The 18,317-nt window shown below is 41.6% G+C and overlaps 1 protein-coding gene across 1 annotated transcript in view; it reads left to right on the forward strand.

Moving 5' to 3' along the window:
• Positions 1-7,777, forward strand: part of wal (electron transfer flavoprotein subunit alpha wal) — a 38,774-nt gene extending 30,997 nt beyond the window's left edge. The window contains exons 4-8 of the mRNA XM_068351916.1: positions 2,579-2,742; positions 2,906-3,064; positions 4,217-4,354; positions 5,670-5,810; positions 7,485-7,777. Coding sequence (XP_068208017.1) covers positions 2,579-2,742; positions 2,906-3,064; positions 4,217-4,354; positions 5,670-5,810; positions 7,485-7,550 — 668 coding nt within the window. The 3' untranslated portion in view covers positions 7,551-7,777. The remainder of the gene's footprint in view (positions 1-2,578; positions 2,743-2,905; positions 3,065-4,216; positions 4,355-5,669; positions 5,811-7,484) is intronic.
• Positions 7,778-18,317: the final 10,540 nt, after the last annotated feature.

Genomic DNA, 18,317 nt, shown 5'->3' on the forward strand with positions numbered 1-18,317 from the left:
TCAGAAGAGCATGCACATCAACGGCAAGGAGCTATTAGCAGTCCACTTGGCCTTGATGATATTAGAAAGCGTCTTCAAAACTAAGTGGTAGAGATCAACTCAGACAACACCACAACTTTGGCGTACATCTCCAATCAAGGAGGCACACACTCCTTCACGCTGCTCGAGATCGCAATGGACCTTCTCTTATGGTCAAGAATTCGAGGAATCTCCCTGTTGACGAGATTCATCCAGGGGGACTTGAACGTCTTGGCAGACTGTCTCAGTCGGAGGGGTCAGGTGATACCCACGGAATGGACCCTCCACAAGGACGTGGGCAAGAGTCTTTGGGCTACTTGGGGTCAACCCACCATAGACCTCTTTGCCTCCTCGTTGACCAAAAGGTTACCAATCTTTTGCTCTCCAGTCCTAGATACAGAAGCAATCTACATAGACGCGTTTCTACTGGATTGGTCTTTTATGGACTTATATGCATTCCCACCATTCAAGATAGTCAACAAGGTACTGCAGAAGTTCGCCTCTCACGGAGGGACAAGGTTGACGTTGGTTGCTACCCTCTGGCCCGCGAGAGAGTGGTTCACCGAGGTACTTCAATGGCTGGTAGACTTTCCAAGAAGTCTTCCTCTAAGGGTAGATCTGTTACGTCAGCCCCACGTAAAGAATGTCCATCAAAGCCTCCCCGCTCTTCGTCTGACTTCCTTCAGACTATTGAAAGACTCTCAAGAGCTAGAGGCTTTTCGAAAAAGGCAGTCAGTGCGATTGCAAGAGCTAGGAGAGCTTCTACCATTAGAGTATACCAGTCGAAGTGGGAAGTCTTTCGAGACTGGTGCAAGTCAGCATCTGTGTCCTCGTCCAGTACCTCTGTAGCCCAAATCGCAGATTTTCTTTTACATCTGAGAAAGGTTCGCTCCCTTTCAGCTCCCACGATTAAGGGCTACAGGAGCATGTTGGCTTCGGTCTTTCGACATAGAGGCTTAGATCTTTCCAACAATAAAGATCTCCAAGATCTCCTTAAGTCTTTCGAGACCTCTAAGGAACGTCGTTTGGCAACTCCTGGATGGAACTTAGACGTGGTCCTAAGGTTCCTCATGTCAGACAGGTTTGAGCCATTACATTCAGCCTCCCTGAAGGATCTCACCCTCAAGACACTTTTCCTAGTGTGCTTGGTTTCGGCTAAAAGGGTCAGTGAACTTCATGCCTTCAGTAAGAACATCGGCTTTTCTACAGAAAAGAGCCACTTGTTCACTTCAACTTGGTTTCCTGGCCAAAAATGAACTGCCTTCTCGTCCTTGGCCTAAATCTTTTGATATTCCTTGCTTATCAGAGATCGTAGGCAACGAACTGGAAAGAGTATTATGTCCTGTTAGAGCTCTTAAGTTCGAGTTAGCTTGTACTAAGTCATTACGAGGGAAATCTGAGGCATTATGGTGCTCAGTTAAGAAACCTTCATTGCCTATTTCAAAGAATTTTTTGTCATATTTTATCAGATTTTTTTAATACGAGAAGCTCATTCTCACTTGAATGAGAAAGACCGATGTTTGCTTAAGGTTAAGACGCACGAAGTTAGAGATATAGCAACCTCCGTGGCCTTCAAGCAAAATAAATCTCTGCAAAGTATTATGGACGCGACTTTTTGGAGAAACAAGTCAGTGTTCGCGTCATTTTACTTAAAAGATGTCCAGACTCTTTACGAGGACTGCTACACACTGGGTCCATTCGTTGCAGCGAGTGCAGTAGTGGGTGAGGGTTCTATCACTACACTTCCCTAATTCCAATATCCTTTTAATCTGTCTCTTGAAATGTTTTTAATATTGTTTTATGGGTTGTTCGGAAGGCTAAGAAGCCTTTCGCATCCTGATTGATTTGGCGGGTGGTCAAAGTCATTTCTTGAGAGCGCCCAGATTAGGGGTTTGATGAGGTCCTGTTGTATGGGTTGCAGCCCTTGATACTTCAGCTCCTGGGAGTCTGTCAGCATCCTAAGAGGATCGCTGGGCTCCGTGAGGAAGACAGACTTACAAGGCAGAGTAATCGTCTAAGTCAACTTCCTTACCAGGTACCTATATATTTTGGTTTTGTTATATTGATAACTGTCAAAATGAAAAAACTCTTAGCTTATACGCTGTAAACATAATTAACTCTGGTCTCTACCCACCGCCTTGGGTGTGAATCAGCTATTATATACTGTATTCACCGGCTAAGTTAAATATTTAAAAATTATATTTTAATTATAAAATAAATTTTTGAATATACTTACCCGGTGAATATATAAATTAAATGACCCTCCCTTCCTCCCCAATAGAGTCACAGCGGGAAGAGAAGAATTGAAGGTTTTGTTTACATACAAGAGTGGTATCTGGCCGACAGTTGGCGCTGGTGGGCACACCCGCAACCTTCATAGCGATCGCTCGCGAGTTTTTTTGAGAGTGTTTTCTGTTGAGCCGCAGAGTTGCAGCTATTATATATTCACTGGGTAAGTATATTCAAAAATTTATTTTATAATTAAAATATCATTTTTTGCTTTTCTTTTCTGAAGTTGTCAACCTCCAAAAGTTTTCAGTTTTTTTTTTCTTTCTTTCAGCGGGTGCTTCTGCAACAGGAAAGTCTGTGTTACCAAGAGTTGCTGCCAAGTTAGATGTTGCTCCAATCAGTGATGTTATTGAGATTAAAGATGCAGAAACTTTTGTTCGCTCAGTTTATGCTGGTAATGCTATCCTTACCTTGAAGAGTAAGGATTCCGTGAAGGTATGAGGACTAAAATTTTTTTTTATTTTGTTCATCCTGTGTTCAAGCCCAATTTCTGATTTGTGCATTGGAAAATTAGTAGATATTGTGTGTCTCTTAGTGCATTGGAGAATTAATAAATACTGCATCTCCCTTACCTATTGCTCTCTCTTTACTCTTACAGGTAATAACAGTCCGAGGTACCAGCTTTGAGGCAGCTGAAGCAGGTGATGGTAATGCTTCAAATGAAAGTGTACCTGCTGGTGACTTGCCCCTCGACATCTCTAATTTTATCAGTCAGGAATTGTCAAAGTCAGATCGTCCCGAGTTGACCGCTGCAAAGGTCAGTATTGAGAAAAAATATCTTTTGGTTTCTCTAATCATTCATTCTTGCATTGATAGTCACTTATTGTTTTCTGTTCCAGTGTCAAAACAAGATTGTGGGTGTTGCTGCTTTGCAGTTTGAATTTGTTGATTTACCTTTGCTAGGAAATTAGAAAGATATGGTTCTTTTTCATTATTTTCATGTGAGGCTTCTAAAAAATATAAGCTTAAATTGCATAATATATGTTTGGTTGTTGGTAGATGCATATTATCAATCCATCTGAACTGTTACAAAGACACTCGAACCTTTTTAGGTATGAGCCATACATACAGCTTTATTAACAGGAAGGAAGGATATACAGTACCACACTTTTCAAATCTGTTCAGATGCTTTGATGTGAAGTGATTTTTCTCTTCTATCCTGATCTCTACATTGGTTTGGATTTTTATCCCATCCGTGCATCCTTATCTTTTGAGAAATATCCTGCTGCACTTTGCTTATCTGCCCTATATGATAAAGAACAAGTGTCTGGGTATATATCTAAATATATTTCTTTCCTGTCATGCTGAGTGGTATGGGAAAGGCCGTAGTCGTACCCTGGTGAGATATGGTATCCTGAGAAGTACACTCAGAAACCACAATCCCCCACAAATTACCCAACCAATGGGTTGTAGTTGGGAAAGGGGGAGGAGGTGGGACGGGTTGAATCTGTGTGTGTGCATATCTATTTAAATATTTAGCTGTCCTTTCTGGTGGGTCGAGTACACTAATAATCTATAAAGGGAAGCAATGAAAATATACAACAGTTTATGTAAGATAATGTACCGGGGATTTTTATAGCATCATTGGATGTTTGTAATTAGAAACTAATTAAATATTAATTTATGTCACTTCAAGGGGTACCTTAATGGCATTTTTTATTTATTTATTTTTTTTTTTTTTTTAGTAAACCTTCGTTATTTATATGAAAAGAATATTCGTGTTTAATTGACAAAGGATGCTGGAAGCTAGCGTTGTAATCACTTCCCTTTATAATGTATTTATAATGTATTGGCTAATCAGTGACACCTTTTGGGGCAAGCATTAATTCTTTTGGATTATATTGCATATTGTTTCTGTTATCAATTCTTATTTGGTTTCTGATACTAACAATGAAATTCTCACATGCAGACTGTTTTGAGCGGAGGTCGTGGAATGAAGAGTGGAGATAACTTCCAGCTCTTGTATACACTGGCAGATAAACTCAATGCAGCTGTTGGAGCATCTCGTGCTGCAGTAGATGCTGGATTTGTTCCAAATGACATGCAGGTAAAGCCATAAGAAAATTTGTTGACTAACAGTATGTAAGCTTTTGAAAATGATTTCATAATTGTAATTATTGCTTTTGTTTTGCCATTCTGTATACATTAATTCCCTTATTATTATTATTATTATTATTATTATTATTATTATTATTATTATTACTATTATTATTATTATTACTATTATTATTATTATTGTTGTTAATATTAATAGCCAAGCTACAACCCTGGCTGGGAAAACAGAATGTTAAAGGCAAAGGGCTCCTACAGGGAAAGGAGCCCTTTGAGAAAAGGAAATGTCAAATAAATTATACATACATTATATATATATACTGTATATATATATATATATATCTATATATATATATATATATATACAGTATATATATATATATATATACTGTATACATTATGTATATATATATATATATATATGTATATATATATATATATATATGTATATATATATATATATATGTGTGTGTGTGTGTGTACTGTATATATAATGAATAAGAAATGTTAAATATTTTAAGATTAGTAACAATGTTAAAATAGCTCAGTCATATACAGTATTAATGATAATGGAAAGTTATTCCAGCCTTACATCCGAATGATATGCTTTTCAAGACTGGGTTCCTATGATGAAAAGATCATAAGTCCAGCACGATTTGACGTCTCAACCTCTTGCTCCCAATTGTTTTCTGTTAACTGGTCTTGATAACACTGGTGAGCTAGCCTACACATGTATCACAAATTCTTACAGCATTTTTATATGATAGAACTATTAAAAAATAATTTAAAACATTTTTTATTTGTTGAACACATAGTTTTTTTATGATTAAAAGTTCTTTGTTTAGGAAACTTGCTATTAAATTATATGCCATTTGAGATTATATATATTGTTGTGTAATTTTATTTTATTATATAATGAAAGATTTATATAGATATGTATTTTAGAATTACTTTGTATATATATATATATATATATATATAATATATATATATATATATATATATATATATATATATATATATATATATGTTATTCATATTTGATGACCTTCTGACAGCTGAGGAAAATTTCCAGATTGTTGCCTATTGCAGGATTACCTAGGTTTTTTCTTTCCATTTAATTCATAATTTTCCCTTTATTTCCCTTAGATCGCCAGAGGTCGTAGGATCCCAGCCTCCTTTCATTAGGAGTTTAGTAAAGCTTTAGGATGTGAATTTGAGACTGACTGTGCATAGAATTTTTGCTGATTGTTATTATAAGGTTCATTGGTTTTCATATTCCATTAATATTCTTTGTTCAAATATTTCAGGTGGGACAAACTGGAAAGATTGTTGCTCCAGAGCTCTATATCGCTGTTGGTATTAGTGGAGCAATTCAACATTTAGCTGGAATGAAGGATTCCAAGACTATTGTTGCCATTAACAAGGACCCTGAAGCACCTATTTTCCAGGTAGGTATAATAAATAATAACACTTATATAATTCAGAAATCCATAACATGAAAAAATTAGGTAGTGTGTATGTGTTTGTTGGAAAAATATTTATTGTTATTTTGTAATTTCTAAACAACTGGGGAAGTGATATAAATGTCAGACTACAAATATTGCCAAAAACAAGGTCATTGTTGGTACATTGTTCCTAGAACTATGTAGTCCTGGCAACTTTTAGCCAATTAAGACAATGTATTGTTAAGAAAAATGAAAGAAATGGTAAAATGGAATGAGTAAAAGTCAGTTTATATGAACCTTTAAATGTGTAGAAGGATAATTTACTTGATCAAGCAAGGAAATTATATGATACTGTACCTATTACCTTTTTTTTTCTAATAAGTTACACTGCACATACTGTAGATCATGAGGTTTTCACCTTCCTGCCAAATCATATTTAAAGTAACTTTCTGCATCATGTTATTCGTGTTGGAAGGAATGGAATGATGATGAATCCTGCCTTAAACTTTTGAGACCTTGTAGACATTTCTGTTGAAAATGGATTATTAAAACACATTGACATGGTCACAGTTTTTATATGTAACTTGTATATTCCTAATATTGTTCTAAGATACTGTAAAATTTGTAGAATTTAACTAAAAAGGCCAAAACACAGTAACTCTTCCATTTGATTTGAAATCTGCATGTCATACCAGTGATATTAGATCAAATTTATATAATTATGTAGCCTAATGACTTCACATTTTAAATAAACTCGATTCATGAAGTAGATATGAAAAATTTCTTGATACTATAAAATTTCTTACCCATGTATATCGATAACATAAGTAGAGTTTCAATCAATTACTGATTCCATGCTCCCTTTGACCATCCGATGGCTCACTGGATGCATCATCTGTTCATGTAGCTAAATAGAAAATTTATTCAGCTTTCTAATGCAGTTTTCAGTATCTATCTTTATTTCTTTGTTAATCACCCCACAAAATGTCAACATAAGTAGGTTGACACATGACATCATTATATACTGTAAAAAACTTGCATAAGCCTGACAGATTTGGCAAGGCTGGGATCACCAGGGGGTTTAACATAGCATGAATTCAGACTAACAAACTTTGCTACTGCGATAGAATTTTGGTGGATGTAGAATTATTCTGTATCTTAATGAACATAGAATTATTATAAATTTAAACATTTGTTACTTTAAACTGCTGAATTCCAAATGGTGATCAATTTATATTTATTCAGTAAGGTACTTAATGTGGAATGTTATTAGATTCAGAGATCCAGTATTGTGTGTTTTTAAATGTAGAACAGTGATGAATTTAGACATTCAGTTTGTTATTGCTGGTAGAATGGTAAGGGATTTAGACTACTTTGGTATCTTGGTGAATATAGAATGGTAATATATTTATACATTGATATTTTATAGTGCTAAATGTAGATTGATAATATTTTTTCTTTGGATAACCCAGTATTCTGCTAATAACATTTAAAATTCAGATGTACAATGATTCATTGTAGAACATTCCTATAGTGTAATTGTATAGAATTCTATTAGCCAGCTTCAAAATCGCCTCGTATTTTGCAGACCTCAAGTTGAGAAAACCTGTCCTAGATGAAGAAAGTGTATTGTTTTTCAAGTAAATGAATATTGAGAATTTATTTTTCTTCTCTCAGGTTGCAGATTTTGGACTTGTGGCAGATCTCTTCAAGGCTATACCAGAGATGAATGAAAAACTCTAAGTTCCAGGGTTATCCTTACCTCAATGCCATGCAATGCAAGTTTATATATGTATTTGATCTAGAAATTTTCCGTGTTTATGAAATAGATTCTTTTCAAAGTTACCTGTGAAATATGAATACATATATATATACAGAATATATAGATATTAATGGCTATAGCTAATATTTAGAATATATTTTGTAATTTAATCTCTGTAGTGTAGTCATGTTATAAAACTGGGATTGTATTTAGATTTTCTTTATCCATTTTGTATTAGTTTAAAGGTTTGTATTTTTACAGCTCTATTTTCTCATCATTTCCATCCTCTTTTGTGTTTGTGAAAAGTGCAAAAAGATTGTGTGCTATTAATTGACATAGGCCACTGCTTTCTCATCACCTTCTCGTGAACTTTGTAATGTTTTGCATGCTCTTCCATTTTCATTTACAACCTCACTAGGTTTTTTAATGTTAACTCGTCAGGTTTTGCGCTACTGGATTTTTCTACTCCTTAACTAACAAATTAAAAGAGCTGTTGGATAAGCCTATAGATCAATCATTGAACATATACAGTACCTCGGTGGTAAGACTAGCAAGGAATCTCAATGGGAATGTTCAGTGTTGAGCTGTGGATAATGCCTGTTCTTAAAATACAAGTTAATGTCTTTTAAGTTTTCAATATTAAACTTAGCCGGTGATTATATAAGCTGCAGCTCTGCTGCCCGACAGAAAAACTCTACGTTCAAAATACGCCAGCGATCGCTATGCAGGTAGGGGGTGTACATCAACAGCGCCATCTGTCGAGCAGGTACTTAGTACTCCATGTAAACACAGAACCAATTTTCTCTCTGTCGTGCCACCGGCAAGACCTACTAAATTCGCTGTTGCTTACTGGATTGGTTTTCACAGATTTTGGTGAAGTACACATTTCTAGTTATTAGCTTTCGCTTTGCAGAGGTTATCTTCAATACATCCTTGCATTCTTTTATTGATTTTTGGATTATTTGACGACGACTTGGATAGATTTTGAATTCCCCTTTGACTAATTCAAGATGGCTGACCCTTCTCAAGTCCCTAAATACAGAAAGTGTAGTGCTAGGGACTGTTCAAGGCGTCTTCCGAAGGCCTCTATCGATCCGCACACCGTTTGTTCCAATTGTCGGGATAAAACCTGTCAATTGGAAGATCGATGTGAGGAATGCGTTGGGCTTTCGGAATTCGATTTTCTCGAATTCCTGAAATATTCACGTAGGCTAGAGAGAGATAGAGTCAGGAGAAGTTCATCTCGCTCCGTTGATATTTCCTCTCCTCATGCCCCACAACCTATTCCTTCCCCTGTTGTGGTTGCTCCTGATCCCCCTTCTAGCACTCAACAACCTTCGATGGCAGATATGATGCGTGCCATCCAGGCTCTGGGTGAGAGAGTCGAGTCATTGGCGAGTGACCGTAACCAACTCATGGCAGACGTCAAGGAGTTGAAGTGTAAGAGTGCAGTGGGTAGTGACAAAGTGAGTGGTAGTGTTGTGGAAAGTGTTAGTGTTGCGCTTGAGGGTGCGTCTGTTCGTGCCTGTCGTCCTCCCAGTCCGGGACCTCTTGCAAGCTCCCAAGCCCAGGGGAGAAGCAATGTCGTACGACCAAAGGGTTCGACAGGCTTTAATCAGCGGACAGACGTTCCCTCCGTGGTTTCGGACGTATCTTACCAAGATCGCCCCACCCACAAGAAGACGAGAGAGCCCATTTATTCCTCGTCTGCGGAAGATGTTTCTCGGAAGAAACAATGGACCAAGGTCTCACGGCCTCTTAAACGCAAGTCGGTCCCTTCCGCGCAAGTCCAACGGCCCAGTTGTAGCCACTGGCTCAGTTCGGACTCGCTGCAGTCTTCCGATGACTGCACACCTCCTAAGAGAGGCAAAGCGGTACCGCAACAGGCAGTAACACCGTCTGTTGCCGCACCTGCTACTGTAGACCCTAAGTGGTCTTTGCTGCAGACCATGCAGACGCAGTTAACGTCATTAATGCAGGACTTTCGTGCGGAGAAGGTTGACGCTGCACCACCCGTTAGCCTACAACCACCCACGGTTGTGCGTCCAGTGGACGCTGAGGCTACCTTCTCCCGCACTCCAGCTGTGAGAGTCCCGCCACCCATGCGTTCCAGTGTACCCTGCCAGCCGCATGTTGACGTTCAGCGACGCACGGAACCTTCCGTTGACGTTCGCGAGTTACAACAACAACCTAAGTTGTTTTGTTTTGACGCGGTGCGTCAACCTCCGCAACCCAGTGTGGTTACCACTACTCGCCCACAGCAGACTAGACTGTCGGGAGTAGACGCTTTGCGCCCCCGCGCTGCTATGGTTGTTGCCAGCTCACAGACTGGGCAACAGTTCCATGACGTTGCGTCCAGTGCAGTCACGCATGCACCCGTGCTGCCGGACTCAGCTGACCAGCCAATTCCTACTCCTTTGCCGCTTCCTCCTCAGTATTCAGACGATGGACTCTCTGATGATGACGACGCTGCACACTTTGACGACCCGCATACGGACATCGACGAACCCAAGACCACTCCTCCCTCCTTGGACTTTAGGAAAGTTCTTGCACTGTTCAGGGAGATGTATCCTGATCAGTTTGTTTCTGCAGCCCCACGCTCTCCTCCATCTGAGTTCGCTTTAGGCACGCAGTCATCCGCGCCTGCCTTTACAAAGCTCGTCCTCGCCCGCTCGTCTAAGAGAGCTTTAAGAGTGTTGGGAGAATGGATGCAGTCCAAAAAGCACCTTGGGAAGACAGCATTCTTGTTTCCCCCTGCGAAACTCGCTTCCAGATCGAGCGTCTGGTATGCCACGGGAGAAGTTCTCGGCTTGGGAGTTCCTGCCTCTGCCCAGGGCGACTTCTCAAGTCTAGTAGACTCTCCCCGCAGGCTAGCCATGAGACGCTCCAAGATTTGTTGGACTCCTTCGGACTTAGACCATCTGATGAAAGGAGTGTTCAGAGCCTTCGAGGTTTTTAACTTTTTGGATTGGTGTTTGGGAGCGTTGAGCAGGAAGACCTCCCCTTCTGACAAGGGAACTTCCATGCTCATTATGTCCTGCATGGACAAGGCCATACGGGACGGTTCCAGTGAGCTTGCGGCTTCGTTCGTTTCCGGGGTCCTCAAGAAACGGGAAAACCTTTGCTCCTTCTTGTCAGCTGGAGTAACACAATGTCAGAGATCGGAACTTATGTTTGCTCCTCTCTCAAAGTGCCTTTTCCCAGAGGAGTTGATCAAGGAGATTGCTGCCTCCTTGATTCAAAAAGACACGCATGACCTGGTTGCGTCATCTGCCCGCAAAGCCACCCCTTTGCCTACCGTGTCTAGACTCAGGATGGACACTCCAGCGTCCAGATTTATTCCGCCCTTTCGTGGCAGAGCCTCCAGCAGAGGAGGTGCTCGTGCCGAAGGGAGACGTGGGATTAAGAAGAAAGGTACCAAGTCCTTTAAAGGCAGAGTCAGACTGCCACCTTCTTCAGACAGCAGTGGGAGCCAGACTCAAGAACTACTGGCAGTCCTGGGAGAACAGGGGCGCAGATGCACAATCTGTGAAGTTGCTCAGAGAAGGGTACAAGATCCCGTTTGTACGCAAACCCCCTCTAGCAACGTCTCCCATCGACCTCTCTCCCAGGTACAGAGAGGAGGACAAGAGACTAGCTTTGAAGTAAGAGGTGTCTCTCTTACTAGAAAAGGGAGCGGTAGTCAAAGTCCGGGACCATCAATCCCCGGGCTTCTACAACCGTCTCTTCTTAGTGGTAAAGAAGACAGGAGGGTGGAGGCCGGTGCTAGACGTCAGTGCTCTGAATGTCTTTGTCACAAAGCAGACGTTCTCCATGGAGACGACAAAGTCTGTTCTAGCAGCGGTCAGGAAGGAAGACTGGATGGTCTCTTTAGACCTAAAGGACGCTTACTTTCACGTCCCCATCCACCCAGATTCCCAACCTTTTCTAAGGTTCGTTTACGGGAAGGTTGTCTACCAATTTCAAGCCCTCTTGTCTTTACGAAACTGATGAGGAATATTGCTAAATTCCTGCATTTAGCAGACATCAGAGCCTCCCTCTATTTGGACGACTGGCTTCTAAGAGCTTCTTCAAGTGGTCGCTGTCTGGAGAATCTAAAGTGGACTCTAGATCTGACCAAGGAATTGGGTCTCCTGGTCAATATGGAAAAGTCCCAACTGGTCCCATCCCAAACTATAGTGTACTTAGGGATGGAGATTCACAGTCAAGCTTTTCGGGCTTTTCCGTCGGCCCCCAGAACAAGTCAAGCCCAAGGATGCATCCAGAACATGCTAAAGAAGGACCGATGTTCAGTCAGACAGTGGATGAGTCTGATAGGGACGCTTTCATCTCTGGACCAGTTCATTGCGTTAGGGAGACTGCACCTCCGTCCCCTTCAATTTCACCCAGCTGTTCACTGGAGAAAGGACAAGACGCTAGAAGCGGTCTCGATCCCTATTTCCGAGAAGATGAAGTCATCACTGACTTGGTGGAAGGACAACATCTACCTCAGAGAGGGTCTGCCCCTGGCTGTTCAGACCCCCAACCACGTTCTCTTCTCGGACGCATCGGACACGGGCTGGGGTGCGACATTAGACGGTCGGGAATGCTCGGGAACTTGGAACTCGAATCAAAGAACAATACATATCAACTGCAAGGAGCTACTGGCAGTTCATCTGGCCTTGAAAAGCTTCAAGTCCCTCCTTCTAGGCAAGGTGGTGGAGGTGAACTCAGACAACACCACGGCCTTGGCGTACATCTCCAAGCAAGGAGGGACCCATTCTATGACGTACGAGATCGCAAGGGACCTCCTCACCTGGTCAAGAGATCTAAACCTTTCTCTAGTAACGAGGTTCATTCAAGGCAACATGAATGTCATGGCGGACTGCCTCAGTCGGAAGGGTCAAATCATCCCAACAGAATGGACCCTACACAAGAATGTGTGTAAGAGACTATGGGCCACATGGGGCCAACCTACCATAGATCTCTTTGCAACCTCGATGACCAAGAGGCTCCCAAATTATTGCTCGCCAATCCCGGACCCAGCAGCAGTTCATATAGATGCTTTTCTACTGGATTGGTCCCATCTAGACCTTTATGCATTCCCCCCGTTCAAGATTGTCAACAAGGTACTGCAGAAGTTCGCCTCTCACGAAGGGACAAGGTTGACGTTAGTTGCTCCCCTCTGGCCCGCGAGAGAATGGTTCACCGAGGTACTTCAATGGCTGGTGGACGTTCCCAGAACTCTTCCTCTAAGAGTGGACCTTCTACGTCAGCCACACGTAGAGAAGGTACACCCAAGCCTCCACGCTCTTCGTCTGACTGCCTTCAGACTATCGAAAGACTCTCGAGAGCTAGAGGCTTTTCGAAGGAGGCAGCCAGGGCGATTGCTAGAGCAAGGAGGACATCCACTCTTAGAGTCTACCAGTCGAAGTGGGAAGTCTTCCGTAGCTGGTGCAAGTCGGTATCAGTATCCTCAACCAGTACCTCTGTAACCCAAATAGCTGACTTCCTATTATACCTGAGGAAGGAAAGATCTCTTTCAGCTCCCACGATCAAAGGTTACAGAAGCATGTTGGCAGCAGTCTTCCGTCACAGAGGCTTAGATCTTTCTAACAACAAAGATCTACAGGACCTCCTTAAGTCTTTTGAGACCTCGAAGGAGCGTCGTTTGGCCACACCAGGTTGGAATTTAGACGTGGTACTAAGATTCCTTATGTCAGAAAGGTTCGAGCCACTACAATCAGCCTCCTTTAAAGATCTCACTTTAAAGACTCTTTTCCTCGTCTGCTTAGCAACAGCTAAAAGAGTCAGTGAGATACACACCTTCAGCAGGAACATCGGATTTTCATCTGAAACGGCTACATGTTCTTTACAGCTTGGTTTTCTAGCCAAAAACGAACTACCTTCTCGTCCTTGGCCGAAATCGTTCGATATTCCAAGCCTTTCTAATTTGGTTGGAAATAAACTAGAAAGAGTCTTATGCCCTGTTAGAGCTCTTAAGTTCTATTTAAGACGAACTAAACCTTTACGAGGACAGTCAGAAGCTTTATGGTGTGCTATTAAGAAACCTTCTTTACCTATGTCTAAGAATGCAGTTTCCTATTATATCAGACTGTTGATACGAGAAGCTCATTCCCATCTGAATGAGGAAGACCATGCTTTGCTGAAGGTAAGGACACATGAAGTTAGAGCTGTCGCAACTTCAGTGGCCTTTAAACAAAATAGATCTCTGCAGAGTATAATGGACGCAACCTATTGGAGAAGCAAGTCAGTGTTCGCGTCTTTTTATCTTAAAGATGTCCAGTCTCTTTACGAGAACTGCTACACCCTGGGACCATTCGTAGCAGCGAGTGCAGTAGTGGGTGAGGGCTCAACCACTACATTCCCCTAATTCCATAACCTTTTTAATCTTTCTCTTGAAATGTTTTTTATTGTTGTTTTTTGGGTTGTCCGGAAGGCTAAGAAGCCTTTCGCATCCTGGTTGATTTGGCGGGTGGTCAAATTCTTTTCTTGAGAAGCGCCTAGATTAGAGGTTTTGATGAGGTCCTTTAGTATGGGTTGCAACCCTTGATACTTCAGCTCCTAAGAGTCGCTCAGCATCCTAAGAGGATCGCGAGGCTCAGTAAGGAAGACGTACTTAAAAAGGCAGAGTAATTGTTCAAGTCGACTTCCTTACCAGGTACTTATTTATTTTATGTTTGTTATTTTGAATAACTGCTAAAATGAAATACAAAATACTTAGCTCATAATAATGTAAACAAGTAATGCTGGTCTCTACCCACCCCCCTGGGTGTGAATCAGCTTATATAATCACCGGCTAAGTTTAATATTGAAAAATGTTATTTTTATTAATAAAATAAATTTTTGAATATACTTACCCGGTGATTATATATTAAAGGACCCTCCCTTCCTCCCCAATAGAGACCCAGTGGACCGAGGAGAAAATTGGTTCTGTGTTTACATGGAGTACTAAGTACCTGCTCGACAGATGGCGCTGTTGATGTACACCCCCTACCTGCATAGCGATCGCTGGCGTATTTTGAACGTAGAGTTTTTCTGTCGGGCAGCAGAGCTGCAGCTTATATAATCACCGGGTAAGTATATTCAAAAATTTATTTTATTAATAAAAATAACATGCTTATGTTATGTTAGGACCCTAATTCCTCACTTCCTGTCTTCAGCAACTTTAAAAAAGTGTTACACAGTACTAGAAATGGGTAGTGTATCGTAATTAAGAAACCCAGAATTCATTCTAGTTACTCACTACTAGAATATGGAATGGATTAAGTTTTATACAGCTATTTGTTCTTACATAGATACAAACCCACATGCTTTAATGGAAGTATGCTTTCAGCGAAGCTGGATACGACTGTTAAAACTTTGAGGTGGTGGTGTTACTGCTGGATGGTGGGGAAGCCCCACCCACTGGACATTCTCTCACTTTGTTTTCAGCCGCCAGATACGTACATATACCAAGGCACTTCCCCCAATTTTTGGGGGTAGCCGACATCAAACAAATGAAACCAAAAAGGGGACCTCTCCTCTCTACGTTCCTCCCAGCCTGACAAGGGACTCAACCGAGTTCGGCTGGTACTGTTAGGGTGCCACAGCCCACCCTCCCCTATGTATCCACCACAGATGAAGCTTCATAACGCTGAATCCCCTACTGCTGCTACCTCCGCGGTCATCCAAGGCACCGGAGGAAGCAGCAGGTCCTACCGGAACTGCGTCACAATCGCTCGCCATTCATTCCTATTTCTAGCATGCTCTCTTGCCTCTCTCACATCTATCCTCCTATCACCCAGAGCTTCCTTCACTCCATCCATCCACCCAAACCTTGGCCTTTATCTTGTACTTCTCCCATCAACTCTTGCATTCATTACCTTCTTTAGAAGACAGCCATTTTTCATTCTCTCAACATGGCCAAACCTCAACACATTCATATCCACTCTAGCTGCTAACTCATTTCTTACACCCTTTCTCACCCTCACTACTTCGTTCCTAACCCTATCTACTCGAGATACACCAGCCATACTCCTTAGACACTTAATCTCAAACACATTCAATTTCTGTCTCTCCGTCACTTTCATTCCCCACAACTCCGATCCATACATCACAGTTGGTACAATCACTTTCTCATTCAGAACTCTCTTTACATTCATGCCCAACCCTCTATTCTTTTACTACTCCCTTAACTGCCCCCAACACTTTGCATCCTTCATTCACTCCCTGACATACATCTGCTTCCACACCATTTGCTGCAAAAACATACCCCAAGTACTTAAACTGATCCACTTCCTCAAGTAACTCTCCCTTCAACATGACATTCAACCTCGCACCACCTTCCCTTCTCGTACATCTCATAACCTTACTCTTACCCACATTATCTCTCGACTTCCTTCTCTCACACACCCTTCCAAATTCTGTCACTAATCGGCCAAACTTCTCTTCCGCGTCTGCAACCAATACAGTATCATCCGCAAACAACAACTGATTTACCTCCCATTCGTGGTCATTCTCGTCTACCAGTTTCAATCCTTGTCCAAACACTCGAGCTTTCACCTCTCTCACCACTCCATCAGCATACAAGTTAAAGAACCTCGGCGACATCACACATCCCTATCTCAGCCCCACTCTCACCGGAAACCAATCGCTCAATTCATTTCCTATCCTAATACGTAATTCAGAAATACATCCATTGTCCTCCTTATTTTTGGCTTTTTTAATCTTTTGTTTTCTTTTAAATAAATGTGTCAGCAGTGTGTAGTGTGCAAGAAATACTGTATACATGGAATTGAATTGCAGTTTCCTGATGATTGTACAGTATCTGTGACAGTTTTTGAGTAAGTTTGCCGATATCCACTTTCCTGTTCTCACTATACAGCATTCCTGTATGCTGTGCTTTCCTTCACTACTGTTACCTGCAATTATGGCAACAATGTAATCCTAAGGGATTGGTTCTTTAGAGTTCTGTGTACTTTGCCTGAGGAAGGAGTTTTCTGCTGCCAAGTGTGAAGCAGAAAAACTTTGCTTCTCTTCTTCGGTGTCTACCCGTCCCCTGAAAGGTACTGATCTCTTACTCCTTTGGATGTCGTTATCGGTTTAAACGACCTTTATTAGGAGATCTTCAAGTTATTCTTCCAGTATGAGAGATAGTGCTGCACCAGGAGCCCCCTTGGCTACCTTTGCCAAAGACGAGAGATCTACCGAACGGTACGCGAGACCTTGTGCACCTTAATCTGTTTGCGCATGCACCTTCTCCTGTGTGTGCGTAATCTTCAGGTGAAGAATATTCACACACAAGATCTTAATGAGCTTAGTCTTCAGTGAACAGCTCGACACATGCACATTTGTCTTGCCAACCTTGTCAGTTTTCACACACAAGTCTCCTTTATACACATTGTCTCCTCCTAGCACTCATTCATTTGTGTGGTCACCTCCATGTTTACCCTCTTCTGAGAGCACACATTTGCCGTCAAGTAAGGCCAGAGGCATAAGAGTTCCATGTTCACCAGTGTGCCGTAAACATACATGAAGGCTTCATGCTAGGTCCCTGCTCTCTCATTCACCTCACATGGGATCCCCATGTTTTAAATCTCCATGTACTACTTCTAGAGGCTATGTATCGGGAACATTCCCATCCCTGCCATGCAAAGGATCCCTACACGTTGGACACCCGCGCGGTTATTCCCTAAGAGCAAGAACCCTAAGATCTAGTTCCTCACATGAAATATCTCAATGGGTAGGATCCCTATGTACTAGATCTCTACACACACACATACAATATTCTTTCATGTGCTCTTATCATCTTACGGGTAGGATTTTCTAGAGGGAATTCCCCACGCGAGACAACTGATCGGGTTGAAAATCTTGAGACTTTAACCAGGAATCGTGTTCAATTGATAACCCAGCCACATGGATAGGCTGAATACAGGATCAAACTAGGCTGATAACAAATTGAACATGTGTTTCAGCAAATGGAGGGAAGTAGTGCAGTTGCTCTTGCATGACCAATAGCTTCTGGTTGGACGGTAAAAATGTCTTCTGAATCTTCCCTCATCAAAGGGGAACCCATTCTATACCGGCTCCCAAATCAACTATTGCTCCAGGATTATGGAAGCATCACTGGTAAGCAGCCAACAATTTCCCTAATTTCTGGTTTCAGTGGAATAGGAAACATGGGATGATCAGGCTTGGTGGCTGACTGATGATTTCCTCTCTAGGGAAATTCCACTTGAACTCCCACCTTCAGAAACCCTTTCATTCAACAGATGAATCTGAGGAGGATTGGGCACACCTGGGGTACATGATCATCTTGGGAAGTGGTTCGTGGAGGAAAGAAACTAGCTTTTCAATTTGCATTTAACAAATACAATGTGATTACTGTGCGTTACAAGTAGAGTTGGTAAAAAACAGTATTCGGACCTTGAGAAACAACACACTTCCATTGGTGACTTTTGTCTACGAATGGACTCACTTTACAGACAGGTACAGTACACTTTTGAAAGTTGACAAGGGTGGGCTTTTTGCAAGGCCCATTGGGACAGGACTGTTTATGCAAACATACATAGTCGATAGTAACTCCGTGTAGGACCAATTGTGATCCCTACATCATTGCAGGGCAGAAAGACTTTCTACTTTAGGTTTTCACCATTGTCTTACCAGCTCGCAATTCATTTGGACGTGAATATCAAGTACAGGTATTTGTTCCACATTCCCAGTCCGTTTGTAGTGCTTGAGAATTCCTTACAATATCCATAAGGATT

This window comes from Palaemon carinicauda, chromosome 28, assembly GCF_036898095.1.
Source record: "Palaemon carinicauda isolate YSFRI2023 chromosome 28, ASM3689809v2, whole genome shotgun sequence".
Taxonomy (NCBI): Eukaryota; Metazoa; Arthropoda; class Malacostraca; order Decapoda; family Palaemonidae; genus Palaemon; species Palaemon carinicauda.